Raw genomic sequence first — 18,382 nt, 5'->3', positions numbered from 1 at the left:
CATGAAGCTTCCAACATCGGTCCTTTGTATGCCATTCCTTCCCATAGTGATCGCATTTAATGGGAGGGCGATCAATAGATGTTCGATCAGTACCAGCAGAACGGGAAGAACCTCCATAGAAAGACTGTGAACCAGCAATAAGGGCTGAGCGGTCCTGGGTAACAGGATGAACCATGGCTGTACGCCGATTGTCTTCAGCCGAAAGAATCGTATAGGCCTGTTCAAGAGTTGGGAGAGGATCCCGATTCAAAATGTTGGCCCGGATATGATCAAACTCAATATTTAGGCCAACCAAGAAATCAAAAACTCGTAAACCATCCTCCCACTTGCGGTAGGCCGTGGCATCAACATCAGTGGTTGTAGTGAAGGTGCCCAGAACATCTAACTACTGCCACATCATACACATAGTATTGTAATACTGAAAGAGGGTCAACTCCATCTGTTTGGTAGAGTAGATCTTTTAACATTGGGCAGCATTCCCAACCTGAGAATAAGTATCTTTGGCTGTCTGCCATATTTTTGCAGCCGAATCAAGAAGAAGATAACGCCCAGCAATTTCTTGGTCCATGGAATTAACCAGATATGACATGACCAAGAAATTAAAATTCATCCAACGATCTTGTGTAGAACCAATCTCGGTAGGCCTAACCGTAGTACCCGTGATGTAGCCAAAGAGGCCACGGGAACCAATAGCAAACAAACATGAACGAGACCACAAAAGATAGTTGCTGCCATTTAACTTGATGGTGTTCACTGGAAACGGAATGAAGTCACGTTGCGATGAACCATCGGAACCAGAAGAAGTAGAAGTGATCTCCGAATTGTCAGGCATAGTGGATGGTAAAAGAAAATTAGGAAAAAAATCCCCGAAAAATTCAGAACATAAGGAGGGAAGATAAAAAACCCTCGGTGGGAGTCAACTCACCACCAAGGGTGGGTAAAAAATAACGTCAAGGAAGGGGAAAGCCTCCCGCTAGAGAAAAGAAGGAGGGCAAGAGGCCTCCGGGCTGGAGGGAGTGGCGGAAGGTGGTGGAGAGGCTGGCGGAGGTGGTGGAGGGACTGGTGGAGCCTGTGGGAGGTGGCAGAAGATGGTGGAGGGACTGGTTAGGTCAGGCGGAGGCTGCGGTAGTGGTGGAGGGCCTGCGGTGGTGGCTGCCTTAGGGCAGAATCACGATGGAGAAGAGAGAAAGAAAAAAAATGAAAAAAGGAAAAAAATCAATTCCCATATCCCCAGAATATTTTTGGCTCTGATGCCATGTAGAATTCCGTGAATATTGGTTTGAGTCAGAGTGACTACAGCCATCTTTATTTATAATAAAGAGAAGAACATTCTGGAATGAGTACAAGGACAGAAATACCCGTATAACTATTCTACCCTTGAACCCATATTACAACACTTACAAAAGATTGAGGTTTCCAGACTGGGTCAACAGGTGGTAGGGTTGAATGCTGAGAATGAAAGTGTAGGAAAAGAAATTCTGATTCATGGAGATGAGATCGCAAAGCTTTAAACTCACTTATAACTGTGTGAAATAATGGTTGGATATAACTCTCCAAAATCCAAATTTCACATCAAATTGATGGTTGGATTGAAAGATACGTTCATAGGCATAAAATTAGTAAGGACGGAATTAGTAGCTTACTAACTTGTAGCAGATCCAGCCATTAGATGCGGCTAAGATTAGGGTTCATGGAAGGTCTCCAACCATAGATGATCATTTCAAAACACCACAATGTTGGCAGATTGGAAGATATGAGAGATGGAAAACTGCTGCAGGGTATAGAAGGATGGAGGACGGTCTGCTCTTGTTCTCAAATCACCACCAAAAGTTCCTTACTGCAATGGTACCAACAGGTAAATAGCACAACTTCAGAAACTCTCAGACAGCTTCACAGAGACCAGGGTTGCAAGGAAACAAAATAGAAATAGCACAACTCAGAAACTCTCAGACAGCTTCACAGAGACCAGGGTTGCAAGGAAACAAAATAGAAGTAAAGGAGAAAACTTACGGCCTTCACACTACTACTAATGAGATGTGAGCGGTTCAAATTGGTTTGATCTTTCCCGATCATCCTGGCCGGAACTTATACGCAGCACTTGTACGGAGGTGTATGCATAAAGGTTTTGAACCCTTTTCTTATCCTAATCTTAAGGGCAGGACCCTACCCTATTCTCGAACCCTCTGCCGAGCTCTACCATGCCTGCATTTCCTTTGGAAGGGGGCCAAAGAAATGTCTCCACCTGCTGCCAACAGTCTTTCTTTGGAATTATATTGAACGGGTCGATCCTCCCTAAGAAAGGAACAGAGAAGAGGGACAAATAGGTGTGGACACCGAATTTTATCACCTCGGGAAGTGTATTGACAGTGATGGAAGGAGTCTCTTAGAATCTCATCTGAAATCTCAGTCGCAGCAGTTCAAGGTTTTTTATAGAAAAATGACCATTTTGCTCCTGGTATTACTCAAGTGCCCCAACCTTTTCAAATTGACTAAAACTTCTAGGATTAATGTGTTTTTTGATTTTAAGCGCCAATCTAGACTTTGGTGCAAAGATGATGATGCCATTTCGCCATTATTTCATGCAAAGTATTGTTTTACGAGTTCCCTACTTTGAGCATAGTTTTGATTGTGTTCCCGGTCAAATTTGTGCCTCATCTCCCCATCATTGGATAGTATCCGGAAAGACCTTTCCAACGATATATGGTTTGTAAAAATCTGACCACTGGATCAAAAGATATCGCTGTCTGAAGTTCGAGATCCAAAGATTCCATTCAGGCCAATCCGGGAGTGCCATGTTGCACTCTTCCTGCGGTACTGTAGAGGCGGTGGGAAGGTCTATAAAACAGACCTCCCCCCCCCCCACACATTTATGGTGTCCTCTAGATGGGCTCTTCCCCTTTGGACCTTATCTTTTGACTTTCTCTCTCCTCCCCCTATTGGGCAAAAAGTGGAAACCCTGCCAAAAATACCAGACGAACCGCGAAAACCCCAAACTGAGTGTCTGAGATTCCCTGAAGACTCCAGAACAGTGTTGGAAGTACCTGGGTAGTCGAAAAAAATGCCAATTCAGGCCCCACACCTTTGAGTTGAAAACCTCACGGTTTTTTCAGATAAATTCAATAAGAGATAATTATTATTAATTATTAATTAGAAATTAGAAATTATAAAGAGAGTAAAATAATCCCATTTTTCGTTGAACAGTGTATAAAACCCCACTTTCCAATGTATAAAATAATCCCATCTTATCCTACCAAAAAAAAAAATTTCAATATTATCCATTATTCCTTGAACAATCGATAAACCCCCCCCTCAATTAATTGTTATAATTTTGAAAATACCCTTCATTAATTATTAATTATTAATTGGTATAATTTTCACCTAAATTAAATTCTTCGTCCATTAATAAACCCCCCCTCAATGTTACATTAATTATTCTTTTATAAAAATTAAGGGACCAATCATTTCCCTACTCAGTTTTCTCACGTTTTTTTAGATAAATTCAATAAGAGATAATTATTATTAATTATTAATTAGAAATTAGAAATTAGAAAGAGAGAGTAAACTAATCTCATTTTTTGTTGAACAATCTATAAAACCCCACTTTCCAATGTATAAAATAATCCCATCTTATCTTACCAAAAAAAAAAATTTACAATATTATCCATTATTCCTTGAACAATCGATAAACCCCCCCCCCCTCAATTAATTGTTATAATTTTCACCTAAATGAAATTCTTCGTCCATTAATAAACCCCCCCTCAATGTTACATTAATTATTCTTGTATAAAAATTAAGGGACCAATCGTTTCCCTACTCAGTTTCCTCACGTTTTTTTAGATAAATTCAATAAGAAATAATTATTATTAATTATTAATTAGAAATTAGAAAGAGAAAGTAAAATAATCTCATTGTTCGTTGAACAATTTTTAAAACCCCACTTTCCAATGTATAAAATAATCCCATCTTATCTTACCAAAAAAAAAATTTACAATATTATCAATTATTCCTTGAACAATCGATAAACCCCCCCCCCTCAATTAATTGTTATAATTTTCAGCTAAATTCAATTCTTCCTCCATTAATAACATATTAACATCTCATCTTAAAAATATATATATATATTACAATATTATCCATGAAAAAAAACAAACACGTGCAACTTTACTAGTATATATATATCACGCCCAAGAAACGACCCAAATCCGTTGAACCCCAAAGGTTGCGCAAGAAACGGGAGACTGGTTAACTGATAACCCCAAGCACTCCTTCAAGGTCAGGACATGTTTTAAAACCATGAGGGGACTTAGATTTATTATGTACGTGCCTACGAATTATAAATTTTTATATATATATATATCACGCCCAAGAAACGACCCAAATCCATTGAGCCCCAAAGGTTGCACAAGAAACCGAAGAGGCGTTGAGGGGGGCAGGCTCTTTTGTCCCACATCGGCTAGGGGGAAAAGACCAGGCTAGTTGATAACCCCAATCACTCCTCCAAGGTCACGATGCGTTTTAAAACCATGAGGGGTTCACCCCAAAGCGGACAATATCGTAGCTTGGTGTGGAGCTGGGGCGTTACAAATGTATCAGAGCTATAGCTATATATATATATATATAGGACATACCCAGTACACGAGGCACTTGCCACTATATATAGATATATACGTACGTATGTATATATGTAAATACTTCGCATCATCATTCTTCATCGCAATTCAGGCATGCCCGAGTATAGTAAGTTGGCATTTGCCGCAATCTTGGCTTGTCTAGATTGGAAGTCGATGACTACTGTTTTAGCATATTTTGCATCACTCCCTCTCATCTTATTGCAATTCGGCCATGTCCAAGTATACTAAGTCGGCATTCACCACAATCTTGGCTTGTCTAGAATGGTCAGTCGATGACTACTGCTTCAGCATATTGCATCTTTTGACTGACGATCTGATTAGCCAAGTAAGGTTACCAATGACGTTGGTCATTTACTGCTTTCTACAATAAACGATTTTGGTCTTTCCAGAATCTTATTGCTTTCCTACTATTTTGGTCCTATCCACTCATATAATAGTGACCCCTGACAATTTGCTCGTGGTGTCAAAGGGGATGGGAGTCCCAAATATGCTAGAAAGATCTGGAGTTGGACGTCCATCTACTGAGATTTCGATCTAGCTAAATGTGATGAATAGCAGTGCAAAAACCCAGTTTTCCCACACGGTCACAAATAGAGGAGCCTCCACAAGTCATGTCAACCCAAATCCAGTCACGTGAGAAAGGAAGAATAGTCATTTTGACAGGCCAGCAGTGAGCCTGGAGCCAAGACCAAATTTTGGAGGAGAAGGAGCAGCTGAAGAAGAGGTGGTCGACATCCTCCATGGCAAGATACATGAAGAAGGTACAGAGATGTGCCTCTGGATAAGGAAAGACTCTGTCGGAAGGCTCATTCCTCTTCCATCTTTCATTTGTCATTTTTCAGTTTTCATTTCTCATCTCATTTTCCATCCCTCTTTTCCCCATCTCTTCATTCCCTTTTCTGTTTAGACCTCTGTTTTGTTTGGATCCATGTAGCCGATCCCATTAAGTTGGGATAAGGCTGAGTTTGTTGTTGTGTCTGAAGGCAATATCTGAGGGCCCTCCAAACTGTAAAGCTATGACAGGGAATATGTGATGTAAACCAGACCACATTACGCCAGGAAGCATTCAGCCCTCAAACTCTGATAAGATCCCATGAAGACTTCTAACTAAATAACCCAGAAGTGGAAGCAGTCCAAATAATCAAATCACCCCTACCATTGGCACTTCTAGGAATCTAGGCATGCTTCGGAGGGAAGCTCAAATAGAGTCCAAATGGGGGAGGAAAAGGATGGGGGGGGGGATTTCCAGTCGTCACCCTGGATGATGTCCAAGACCGAAGCAAACCTTTCAGAACTGGAACTGTAGATGGCTCTATTGCTTGCAAAATGAAGAAGGATGCCCAAAGGGTGCCAGTGATCTAACCAAAGCCTGGTGGGGGATCCATCATCAATCCTGGAGGTTATAGAACCGAAAGCAAGAGCCCTATGCTTCAAAATCAATCTCCAGACCCAAGAAGAATCAGATGACAGCGAGACTGTCCAGATGGAATCACTTCGAAGAAGTCTAAAGTATACCTAGTCAACCTAAATATTCGTCTTTTTTTTAGCTACCTACTAGATCAACTTGAGAACATCTGCGGAGTTGATATCTTTGATGTGCCTTGGTCTTAGCCCTAGACCACCCTCTGCTTTAAGGAGGCAAACTAAGGCCCAAGAGATGGGATGGAGAAATCTGAAGCAATCCGAACTTTTCCAAAGGAAAGAGCACATAAGAGCTTCAAGCTTCACAATGACTGCATGGGGGACACTATAACTTGTGAGATCTCGACGAAAATCTCGCTTTTTCGTGAGCTCGAGACGAGATCTTAGGTGATACCATTTATTACCCCATCTCGACGAGATCTCGGGTCAAGTCAAGATCTCGATCCAAAATCAAGCATGTTATTTGCAAAACCTGGCGAGATCTCGTGGTTTTGGTCATCTCGGTGGGTAATCTTGGTATACAGACATATATTTATGCAAACCTTGGTATACAGACACTTATTTATGCCAGAAACCTGGACAGATACTTATTTATCCCTAATATCTATATTTCATTTACTTCAAATATTATTTATAAATAAGCAAATACCTCCCTATTTGAATCCAATAAAAATAGTTAAAAAATAAAATTCCAAAAGGATAAAAAGTCAACCGTCCAGTTCAAGTACAAAAATTGGATTTTCAGCGGTTGGTGCAATTTTCAACTTTCTAATGATGGGGTTTTTCTCAAATCTAAAAATTCCATAAATCTTAATATGGTAAAACATTGCTAAAAACCAAAAGGGCGGTAAAATATTCATTTGTTTTGATGCTCAAACAAATCTGTTCATTCCAAGCGATTTTGACAGCATACGTGCACACCAAATTAAGTTTGACCGGTACATAACTCCTTCAATATAAATCAGATTTAAGAAATCTTGGATTTGTTGGAAAGCTTTCAACAAAGCTTAACAGGAAAGAGGATGAAAGATACTAAGAGGAAAGAGACACATCCCAGTAGGACAGGAGAATCTCAACTATATGGGGTCTGTTACATGGATCCTTGCCCTCCGATAGGGTCTATCCGAGGTCATACTTGGTACAAGATCTAGACTCTACATATCCTTCCTCACCACTTCTCCTATGGTCATTTTAGGCATTACCCTAGCTCTTTTAGCTCCTTCAATCGTAATCATATCACTCCTCCTTACTAGGGCATCCATAGACCTCCGTTGAATATGACCATACCACCTTAAACGACTCTCCCGGAGCTTGTCATTGATCGGGGCGACTCCCAAGTCAGCTCTAATACGTTCATTCCGTATTTTATCCTTGTTTTTCCACACATCCATCTTAACATCCTCATCTCTGCTACACATAGCTTATCAATATGACACTTCTTAACTGCCCAACATTCTGGTGCATGCATCATAGCCAGTCGCACAACAGTCTTATAGAATTTTCCTTTAAGCTTTAAAGGAATACATCGGTCACACAACACTCTGGACACACCTCTCCACTTCATCCATCCCACTTTAATTCTCTATGAAACGTCATCCTCTATATCACCTTCTTTACTTGTGGTTGACTCAGATATCTAAAATAGTCACTTTTTGGTAACTCTCTTTCCACAGTTCACACCATATCACTATCCATCATAGTGTGACTAAAATTACACATCATATACTCCGTTTTTGTTCTACTAATCTTAAAGCCTCTTGTTTCCAAGGTTGACCTCCAAAGCTCCAACTTAGAGTTAATCCCTTCTTTTGTCTCATCCACCAAAACGATATCATCAGCAAAGAGCATACACCACGGGACATCGTCTTGAATGTTCTTGGTTAGATTGTCCATGATAAACGCAAATAGATAAGGGCTTTAGGCTGATCCTTGGTCCAACCCAATCGTAATTTGGAATTCTTTGCCCTAACCTCCCACAGATCTCACACTAGTCACCACACCCTCATACATGTCTTTAATTAGATCCACATATTTACTTAAAACTTCTCTCTTTAGTAGAACACGCCGGATTAAATCTCTAGGGACTCGATCATAGGCTGTTTCCAAGTCAATAAAGACCATATGGAGATCCTTCCTACTATCTTTATATCTTTCTATGAGCCTCCTCAATAAGTAGATGGCTTATGTTGGGGATCTACCTGACATATATCCAAATTGGTTTACTGAGCTATGAGTCTCTCTTCTCAAACGGGCTTCAATAACCTTCTCCCAAAGTTTCATCGTATGACTCATAAGCTTTATGCTTCTATATTTTTTGTAGCTTTGAATATCACCATTATTTTTGTAGATCGGGACTACAATTCTTCTCCTCCATTCATTTGGCATCTTCCTTGTGTTCATAATCCTGTTAAACAAATTGGTTAACCAATAAACCCCACAACCTCAAAGGGTTTTCCACACTACAATAAATACTTATCTCTTATTTGTCGAAGTGATTGAAGATGAAAGGGTAAGAAAAAACTGAAAACTTTCTTGAAATTTCTTAGAGGATTATATTTTGACTGAATTTCTGTAGTAATACTGATGCATGTATAGAAAATTTCTTCTTTTGAATATGGAAAGAACATTTCGTAATTTCCTACTATCTTTCATCACAAGAGAACTTTCTATTGGAAAACTATGGTGCAGCAGTTACTTATTTTCTTACTCACTAATGAACATATTAGTCATAAGGAATGAAAACTCATAAGATTCTCCTTGGCCACCATTTTTTTTTTCTTTTTATTTTTTGCAATTCCTTTTATCCTCTTTCTTTCTAGCAGAATAATTTAAACTAAATGAATACAACGTTCTATTTATTTTTTTAACCGAGATTAAGTTTTACTACCATTCGCATTATAGAATTTCAATGTCAGTAAGAGATTTTTGTATAAAAATTCTGGGGAAAAAAAGCTCGGTTAAAAGGTACGGATGCCACATTATCATAAGATATTCATTAAAGGTTTAAAAATTCCTTCATTTGATCAATGGATTTGCAATTATTTTGATTGATGCTTCTTACAAAGATCGAAACATGAATTTCCATCCATTGAGGAGATCCCCAACAGAATTTAACTTATTTGGTTTTGGTTAGTTTGTTACTAGAAATTTGGTCCAAATAATTTCCACATCTCCACTTCCATTTGAGGGATAACCAGTTTTTCATTACTAGAATCACCTTCAATATTCAGAATTCTAAGGTATGTAGATTTCTGATATTATTATCACATCTCTGGATTTTGGTGAAGGTTTCTGGATCCAATATTCTATGGAGACTATCCTCAAGCAATGCGTGAGAGACTAGGAGATCGGCTTCCTAAGTTCTCAGAGGAAGAGAAGGAGATGCTTAAGAACTCAGTTGACTTTGTGGGTCTTAATCACTATACATCAAGATATATAATTCACGTCTCAAAGAACCTCGAACATAATGACTTCTACCAAGATCAAGAGATGCAAAGAATAGGTTATTTATACTGCCTTGAAAACTATTTCTCTTTTATTTGTTGTTGTTTAATTAGTTTATTTCATTTCCTTGCCTTGTTTTTTATCCTCAGCTGAATGGGAAGAGGGCCAAGTAATTGGTGAGAAGGTCTCTCTCTCTCTCTCTCGAAAAAAAAAAAAAGAGAGATATTAGTTTGTTTGTTTGTTTGCATTCAATGAAATTTCTGTTAATATGGTAGGCGGCATCAGTGTGGCTTTACATAGTCCCTTGGGGAATCAAGAAACTACTTAAGTACGTAGCAGAGAGATACCAGAATCCTCCCATTTATGTCACTGAGAACGGTATGTACAACCTGTCATTAGATGAACAGTAACAAATGAATCCCATTTTATGTCGGAATAGTATGCCATCTTATGCTGCTTTTGCTTGATCTCATCATGCCATTGTAAACTTCCAAACAAATGATGCCACTTGCTTATTTTTGAATAAAAAGTCTGCTCAATTTTCATAATCATAATCATCTGACCTTATACATTTCAAATAGCCGTGGAAAGGTGCTTGTCATAAAACTACATATGTGACACTCTTAGTACAGTACACATGTACCTCAGTTTAATGAAGTGATAGGTATTCATCATTTACATTGGCCCTATCATCATTTCTTGATGGTTTTATTGTCTGCAATCTACAGGCATGGATGATGAAGCTGATGTGACATCTTCACTTCATGAAATGCTGGATGATAAAATGAGAGTTGGTTATTTTAAGGGATACCTAGCTGCTGTTGCTCAAGCAATCAGGTGCGTACCATCATAAGGCATATTTTTCCCTGATATAGTCCCTCTTGTTAATAACAATGCATTATGTTCACCTTAAGGAGCTTGGCCACCATAATCCTGGCCTCTTCCTCTCTTCCCTCTCCATGCTATCTAAAAGAAAGAATCTCGGGTCCCGTGGCTTTCTTTGAGGGAATATATAATAGTAGATAACTGCTATTAATTGACTACTGTCCTTCCCAATCACACATGTAGTCCATTCTAAGAGACTACAGAAACTGAACATGTTATTTCCACGTGGAAAACCCCACACGCATAACCATGGTTCGAGAACTCGACTCGATTCGGCGAGATCTTGTTTTTTTTGAGAAACCGAGTCGAGTTCCAATACGATATTAAAAAGTACACTATCTCCTCGAGATCTCAGGTCTCGGGTCGACCCAGAACTCGACCCATCTACCTCTTGTTTTACTTACCTAACTCGGCAGAACTCGACATATCTCGGTCGAGTTCTGTCCAAAGCTCCCAACACTACTCTCTTCTTCTCCATTTGAAGCTCCTTCTTCATTTAACCTGTGGATTTCAAGACTTGACCTTCGGGAGAGGTGATTCAGCTGCACATTTGAAGGATTCAACTACACATCTTCAAGATTCATCACAAATTTAAAGGATTTTTCAAAGATAAACTATTTTTTCCCAAATCTATTTTTTTGAACACATGAGTTTAACAATCATAGCACCGGGCCTGGTTTTGGGCCCATATTCCCAGTCCCAAACCAGCCATACATGCCTCAATATGACAGTAGCAATGGATCTCACGCCTCATGGCAACCGCCTCTTCCATACCCTAGGATAGGGGACTTGGCATTTGTTGATGACAACACTTATATGAGTGTTGTGGCAAACTATGTGCAAAACTACAGCAACATTATGAGATGGGAATTCTTTGTGGATCGTGTTGGGACTGAATACATTAACATATCACATTTTATGTAACATTTGTTTAAAGATTGATGTATTGTACACTTTAAGTCTTTAACATTCCTAATGCTTATTTAAGTTGTTTTACATTAATTGAATGTTTTGATTGCTTTCTATTACTAAATTATGTGTAGAGTAGGGTGTTTTAGTACGTGGTCACCTACCAACCTATGGTCCGAAATGAAACTCATATTTGGACTTTGTTTTTGCAAAATCTGATAGTGTCATTGTGTTTAAATGGCCTTGTTAAGATATGATATCTCGTGGGGCCCTTTTATGTAAATCATGATAGATGGAGTCCCTCTATCGTGGATGATTTGTTTCTTTTTATGTTTCTACTTTTTTAGGTAGATTAGTTGATTAGTATCTTGGGGATTTTCTGTTTTATTTTTTTTCCTATTCTAATTAGGAAAGTGCTGATTGTAAATCTCCTTTACTTTATTATAAATCAAATCTGGGAGAGAAGAGTCTGCATCGGCTATGAGCTCTCTTTCTCACCAGCTTCTCTTCTTCTCTTCTCTCCCCTTCGTCTTTTGTTCTTCATACTACTGGTTTATTTTATTCTGATATTGTAACATGGTATCAGAGCAATAAAAGTCAGTGGTTCTCCTCTCCACAATTCTGTTCTCTTGGTGATCCTTACTTAGTTTAGTTCTTCTGGCGGCAGCAGCCTATGCTGCATATTCTCTGCCCTAGTTATTAATGATATAAGGAAAACTAGGGCTGCATACTACTACTACTACCTTTTCTCATCGACCCATGAAGAAGTAATGAGAAAGGGATCCATTTTATGTTGCTGTGGTACTTGCGACTCCACTGATTCTGGGTTTTCTTCAACAACAAGTCTTCAGCCTGGCTTGGTTATCTGCCGAAGGATGTGCATGACTTTTTCAGAGTTTATTGGCTGCTACTATTACTTCACTCGACCACAAGATTGAAGTCTTCTATTGGCTGGATTGCTCCTCAAGTAAGGTTCCTTTGAGGTCTATTTTACTCCATCTACAGTTTTTTTTGAGGTACTCTGCTGCAATTCTGCCTTGCCTATTTTTTGCCTGGTACTGCTCTGCTCGATATCTGGTGTTGCTGCTACTCTACCTTGCATTAGTTTTTTTGGTACCTCCTGCTACTACTGCAATAGTACTACTGTTTTCTCTTGGTTCTCCACTTGTGTGGCTCTACTATTTTCAGTTATGGCTGATCCAAAGGCTACTGTGGACAATGTCCATATTTAAATTACTAGTATTAAACTGAATGGTGTCTCTAATTATATGTTGTGGTCATAAGCTGTACTGGTTTATATCCATGCCAAGGGAAAGATGAAGTATCTTACGGATGATCCCCCCATTGTTTTGATCCTCAAGATACCACTTCTATCACTACTCATGATGATTGGATGCGTGAAAATTCTGTACTTAAAAGCTGGTTATGGAATAGTATTGAACCCTCCATTGCTGCCAATGTTGTGTTCCACAAGACTGTTAAGGGAGTATGGAATGACTTAAAGGAGAGTTTCTCTCAGGAGAAAAATATTTCTCGTACGTATGAGTTGTATGAAAACCTGTTTAGGTTCTCTCAACAGGATAAATCCCTCAATGAATATTTCAGCGGTTACAAGGGCATCATTGAGGAACTTCAGGTCCACCAACCACTCACTACTGACTTGGAACAGCTGAAACTCCAACGGGCAGAATTTCATGTTGCGAAATTTCTTGCTGGTTTGCATCCAGATTATCAGTCGGTTAAGAGTCACCTCCTTAAGGGTGAGAAAGTTCCATCATTAAATGAAACCTTTTCCCAACTTCAGCGCTTGTCCACATCTTCTAGGGCTGATTCTGCCCCTTCTCCAAAGGACAGTTCTGCCTTTATTGCTGGTCGGGAACGAAGTTCTTCCTTTCCTGGTCGTGGTCGAGGGCAAGGAAGAGGCCGTGGCCGTTGGTGGACGGGGTGGACAGCAAATGCCATTGTAGAGGAGAGACACTATAAGAAACAACTCAAGCAGACTGAAGAGAAAGCACCATCAATGTCACGACCCCAACCCGAACGGGGCCACGATAGGGGAAAACATAGAACCATTCTCCTGAGTCATCATTTATCATATCGGTCCAATGACAAGTTGTTTCACGACTCGGGGAAAATTTTAGGGGCTTAGATCCCAAATTCGCATTGTCAGAATATTGATACAATAGAAATCTTATATTATTTATTTTTATTTTTTTTTGAAAGAAAAGGGTGAATCAAAAAGAAAAACCCAAAGTCCATTTATCCATATATATAGAAGTCCAACAGCAAGATTCTGGTGGCAACTATTAACATTCCGTTTTGAGTTTTTGCATCCTAATTGCCTTGTGAAAATATAATTACATCATTTACCCAAAAATTGCCAACCAAGGCCTTCTAACCAGAAAGCTCTACCCTCCCTAATGACTCGCAATATCTCGGCCTCCACTCCACTTTTAACCTCCATAGCCAACACCAACACTGCCACCCTTCCTCATACCTTGTATCCTCCTCTCCCTCCTTCCCCTCTTCACCCTAGCCCATTGTCCTCTACAAGCCTTCGCTCTCCCAATTGCAGCCATTATAGAAGCTGCCACCATAGTCAAGCTCGTCTCCGTGAGAAACCAGCTTCAGGTTCTCCGATCGGTCACGGCTCAGCTCCCTCCCGTTGGTCCATACCTCTCTTGGGACCGCTAGTACAAGCCATCTCTCGCTGCTTCAAACCACTGTTGAAGGATCACTTGCTTCGCCTCTACCTCCTTGTCTGAGACTCTACCTACTCCAAACCTCGAGAATCTTAAAACTGCACCCCTCCCCCGACAAGTCGCCAGCCTCTGCCTATGACTTGCCCTTTGTTGTCCGTACCTATGTCCTCCCCCCCTTTTCGGTTCGCCTGCTCCTTCAACGCCTCTATCTCCCTCGGTGTCTTCTCTCTTTATTTCGAAGATTGTTTCTCACCCCTCCTCCTTACCCCCCCTCACCTCTAGTTGCTTCTTATAGAGGGGGGTCCACTGTTTTTCCTCGATCCTCCCACCCCCCTCTCTTACCTTGCTACCGCTAACCCTCGGATGGGGCCCTCCTCTCTCCTTTCCTTCTCTGCCCATCCCCTTTCAATCTTCGACAAGGTTCAAAATCTCGCGAAATTTCGGCCATATTTCGCCAAATTTCGTATATCTCGAGCTGTCCGAGATACGATACCAATCCGAAATGGAAAAATACCATATTTCGACGATATCTCGTGAGATATCGACGAAATATCGTGGACTCACGATACATCGCGAGATATTGAAAAAGTTACTAAAAGTGTCACGTGCAATATTTTGAATATTTCGGAAATTTCGGTCATCTCGTTTCGGAAATTTCGAAAATCTCGGTAATTTCGGTAATCTCGTTTCGAAAATTTCGGAAATCTCAGTATTTTTGGCATTTTACACCCACAGAAAAATACCATATTTCGACGAAATTTCGGTATCTCGGAAATTTCGGTCAGATCGAAACACTGAAACAAAACGAGATTTAGTACCATGGTCTTCGAATTCTGCAGACCTAAATGGCTCAGCTCTTTTGCCCGGCCCATTAGCCCCCTCTCATAACGGTTTTGGCCCATCGTCCTCTTCCTCTGACCCTTCTTACCTGGCCTGCCCTTCTCTAGCCCACACCTCTGGTGCAGAGTTGTCCCCTTGCGCTCCAGCCCAGGGCCTACCCCGATCCCCTGCAGCCGCCTATTGTCCCTCCTCCCCCCTCCCTTTATGTTTACCACCAGTCCGATACTAGCTCCCCTCCTTATCCTAAGAAGCGGCCCTATATAGACTATACCTTGTCCAGAAATGAGAAAATTATGCCTATAAGCATGGATATTAGAGGCCATGCCCTCTATCGTTGCACTTCGGATCCTTGTACTACTAGGTAGAGCACTTTGTCGGGGTTGGGTCTAGATTGCCATGTTGTGGCCTAGGTTTTTCTCCTCTTTAGTGGGTTGTAATTGATTGGGGCACTCCCCCTTCTCCTCTACAAACCCTTGCCTTCCCTTTTATTGGCTAGGCCTTGTTTATGGTTTGTGTTTGTTCTCTCCCCCCCCCTCCTTTTTTTTCTCTCCTTTTGTAATGAATTTTTTTATTCATCCAAAAACAAAGACACTCCCATCTCCATCGCTCACCGAAAGCTCTCCCGCATTGTGAAAACCGCAATAAATTTAAATTTTTGGAACTTGTGTGATTTCAGGTTCCAACTCTGAGTCTATGGTTGTTTCGATGCTATGGGCTCCATCGGTCGAGGACACAGATGAATTACTCGACACACCTATGGAGGATTCTAGGGATTCTTCCCAACTTGCCCTTCTGGAGTCAGAGGACCCCGATGGAACCCTGCACTAGAGTTACCTATGTCGGATCTGCTGGTTGGACCGCTTGTAGGACCTTTCCATTAATTAAACTCATTGTAAGTATGAATTAATTGTATTTTATAGTGTGTTGTACGACCAATTAGAGTTATAGGGGTATTTTAGTAAATTTACCTCTGTGGGACCCACATCCCCAGTGGGGAATCCTATTCCCAACATTTACCAGTACCCGAATTACCCCTGAGGTCATAAGACAGTATTATATAGTTAGAATAATCTAATTAATACTAATTTTAACTAAAAATCAGATTCTAGAAGTTATTTCTAAAAACAGATTTTACTTTTTAAAAAACCAAACAATACTCAATTAACCGACTAACTATAAATTTAAACCTATCTATACTAGTCAGTATTCACAAATCATAAAGACCAAAGGGAGAAAACGATTTCAGCCTTGGAGAACTAGGGGAAAGGAGAAAAGAGAAGAAGAAGGGAAAGGAGAGGGCTGTACTTGGAGCTTTGATCCTATAGGGAAGACTTCAAATACCTAAGAATGCACTACACAGCGTCCAAGTGGCCACTCTTGGGAGCATGCATGAATTGGCTCACCACTCCTACTGCAAAGGAGATATCTGGGCGTGTCATATCAAGATAGATAAGCTTCTCACTAGCCTTTGGTACTTTCCCGCATCAAAAAGAGAAGGACCACAATCTTCTGCTAGTTTATGATTTTGCTCAACAGGGGAATTGGCTGGTTTGCAGCCCAACATTCTTGTCTCTGTCAACAAATCAAGAACAAACTTCCGTTGGCATATGTTGATTCCTTTCTTGGTCCTTGATACTTCAATTCCTAAGAAGTACTTCAAGGAGCCCAAATCTTTAATCTCAAATTGTTGTGCCAAGTACCTCTTCAGGTTACCTATCTCAGCTATATCATCTCCTGTGACCATAATATCATCAACATAGACAATAAGGGGTGTAATGGTACCATTGCCCCGCTTGGTAAAGAGAGTGTGATCAGCTTGGCTCTGGGAATATCCATTCTTCAGAATAGCCTGCCGAAAGCGCTCAAACCATGCCTTTGGTGACTGTTTGAGACCATATAGTGCCTTTTTGAGGAGGCACACTTTCCCTTCAGCTGAAGGCATTTTGAAGCCTGATGGGGTCTGCACATATAGTTCCTCTCCCAAGTCGCCATAAAGAAAGGCATTCTTCACATCCATCTGATATAATGGCCAATCTTTATTGGCAGCCAATGACAAAAGAACTCTGATTGAATTGTGTTTGGCCATAGGAGCAAATGTCTCCTGATAGTCAATTCCATAGACTTGACTACATCCCTTGGCCACCAACCTTGCTTTGTATCTCTCAACACTGCCATCAGATTTGTACTTGATTGTGTAGACCCATCTGCATCAAACTGGGACACGTCCCTTGGGAAGATCCACCAGTTGCCAAGTACCATTCTTCTCAAGTGCCATCATTTCCTCAGACATAGCTTGTCTCTACTTTGGATCAGACATAGCATCAATAACATTCTTGGGAATAGAAGCAGTAGAGAGGGCAGTAATAAAGGCAAGACCTGTAGGAGAAAGAGCATCATAGGAAACAAACTGGGCTATAGGATTAGTACAAGCTCTTTTCCCTTTTCGAACAGCAATAGGAAGGTCTAAATCACACGGAGGAGGGATATCACCTGATTGAGAAGGGTGAATCTCAGGATGTGAATCTGGATCCAAAGAGGACTCTTGGTAGGTCTTCTTTCCTTCATTATGCAAGCCTTCACCTCTTTTGTATGTAATGTGGTAATCCTTCTCCTTACTAGGACCAGTGTCAATCCTATCAATTCAGCCATCTTAATAATACCTTAGGATATCGATTCAAGTGGCGAATACACACTCTACCCAAATAAGGATTCCAACAAAAGCAGAAAAAATCGAGCAAGTAAAACAAAGGAAAGAGCTTCACCCTAGCATCCAACAAGGGATAACACCAACAGAAACAAGCTTAAGCACCTCACACAAGCTAGTTCTAAGCATTTCTCAACCAAGACAGCAACACATGGCAGTCTAAATGCAAGAGAAACAGACAAACTGCAATCTTGATATTACCTGGGCAGGAAAAGAGATCCCACGAAAAAGAGCACTGCTCAAACAGGGCTGTCAAGCTGCAAAAGGGAACAGATGGGATGAAAAGACCACCCTTAGGCGATCCTATTGAGCCATTCCAAGGCTGAAACTCAGGCCGAGAGAGAGAGAACCAGGAACTTCAAGCTGAGGCTGGCGGTAACTATTGGAGTGGCTGGAATGGCTTCAAAACTTCACAAGAGCTTTAACAAAGCTCAAAGAGCATCTTCAAACATCTGAGTAGGTTATTTCCAACCTATTTCAGGCTCCTATACCAGATTTTTTACATTGGTGACTTCTCCTTGAAACCCTTTGAACCCTAGGATTCCAAAGAGAAGAAAGAGGCTAAATACGACTCTCAAACCAACTGCTCTGATACCAAGTTGAGATTTAGGTTAAGAAAGCAAGGGAGAAACGAGGAAGATGTTGGAGGAGGAAGAAGAAGGACGAGACAAGAGAGGGAAGGAGAGTGTATTTCGGTGGAATGTTGTGTGTTGGAGAGACTTCTCCAACACTTCTATATTACTTCAATAGAATTACTAAAAGTATTACATCCACCTCCCCAGGGAGGTAAAAGGTAAAAAGACAAAAGGATAAAATACATAATAAGGCAACTAGTCCAAAGTCTA

General features: G+C 40.5%; 2 protein-coding genes across 2 annotated transcripts in view; both read left to right on the top strand.

Moving 5' to 3' along the window:
* The window catches only part of LOC122655318 (beta-glucosidase 42), a 92,049-nt gene extending 81,699 nt beyond the window's left edge, over positions 1-10,350 (top strand). The window contains exons 9-12 of the mRNA XM_043849523.1: positions 9,341-9,555; positions 9,647-9,681; positions 9,773-9,875; positions 10,226-10,350. Of these exons, the coding sequence (XP_043705458.1) occupies positions 9,341-9,555; positions 9,647-9,681; positions 9,773-9,875; positions 10,226-10,350 (478 nt within the window). The remainder of the gene's footprint in view (positions 1-9,340; positions 9,556-9,646; positions 9,682-9,772; positions 9,876-10,225) is intronic.
* Positions 10,351-12,684: 2,334 nt separating this feature from the next.
* Positions 12,685-13,440, top strand: LOC122655317. Its single transcript, XM_043849522.1, has one exon. The coding sequence runs from the start codon at positions 12,685-12,687 to the stop codon at positions 13,438-13,440; it is 756 nt and encodes a 251-aa protein (XP_043705457.1).
* The last annotated feature ends 4,942 nt before the right edge of the window (positions 13,441-18,382 follow it).

Source organism: Telopea speciosissima, chromosome 3, assembly GCF_018873765.1.
Source record: "Telopea speciosissima isolate NSW1024214 ecotype Mountain lineage chromosome 3, Tspe_v1, whole genome shotgun sequence".
In the NCBI taxonomy this organism is placed as follows: Eukaryota; Viridiplantae; Streptophyta; class Magnoliopsida; order Proteales; family Proteaceae; genus Telopea; species Telopea speciosissima.
Note: the sequence above shows the minus strand (reverse complement) of the source record. Positions and strands in the feature narration are given on the sequence as shown.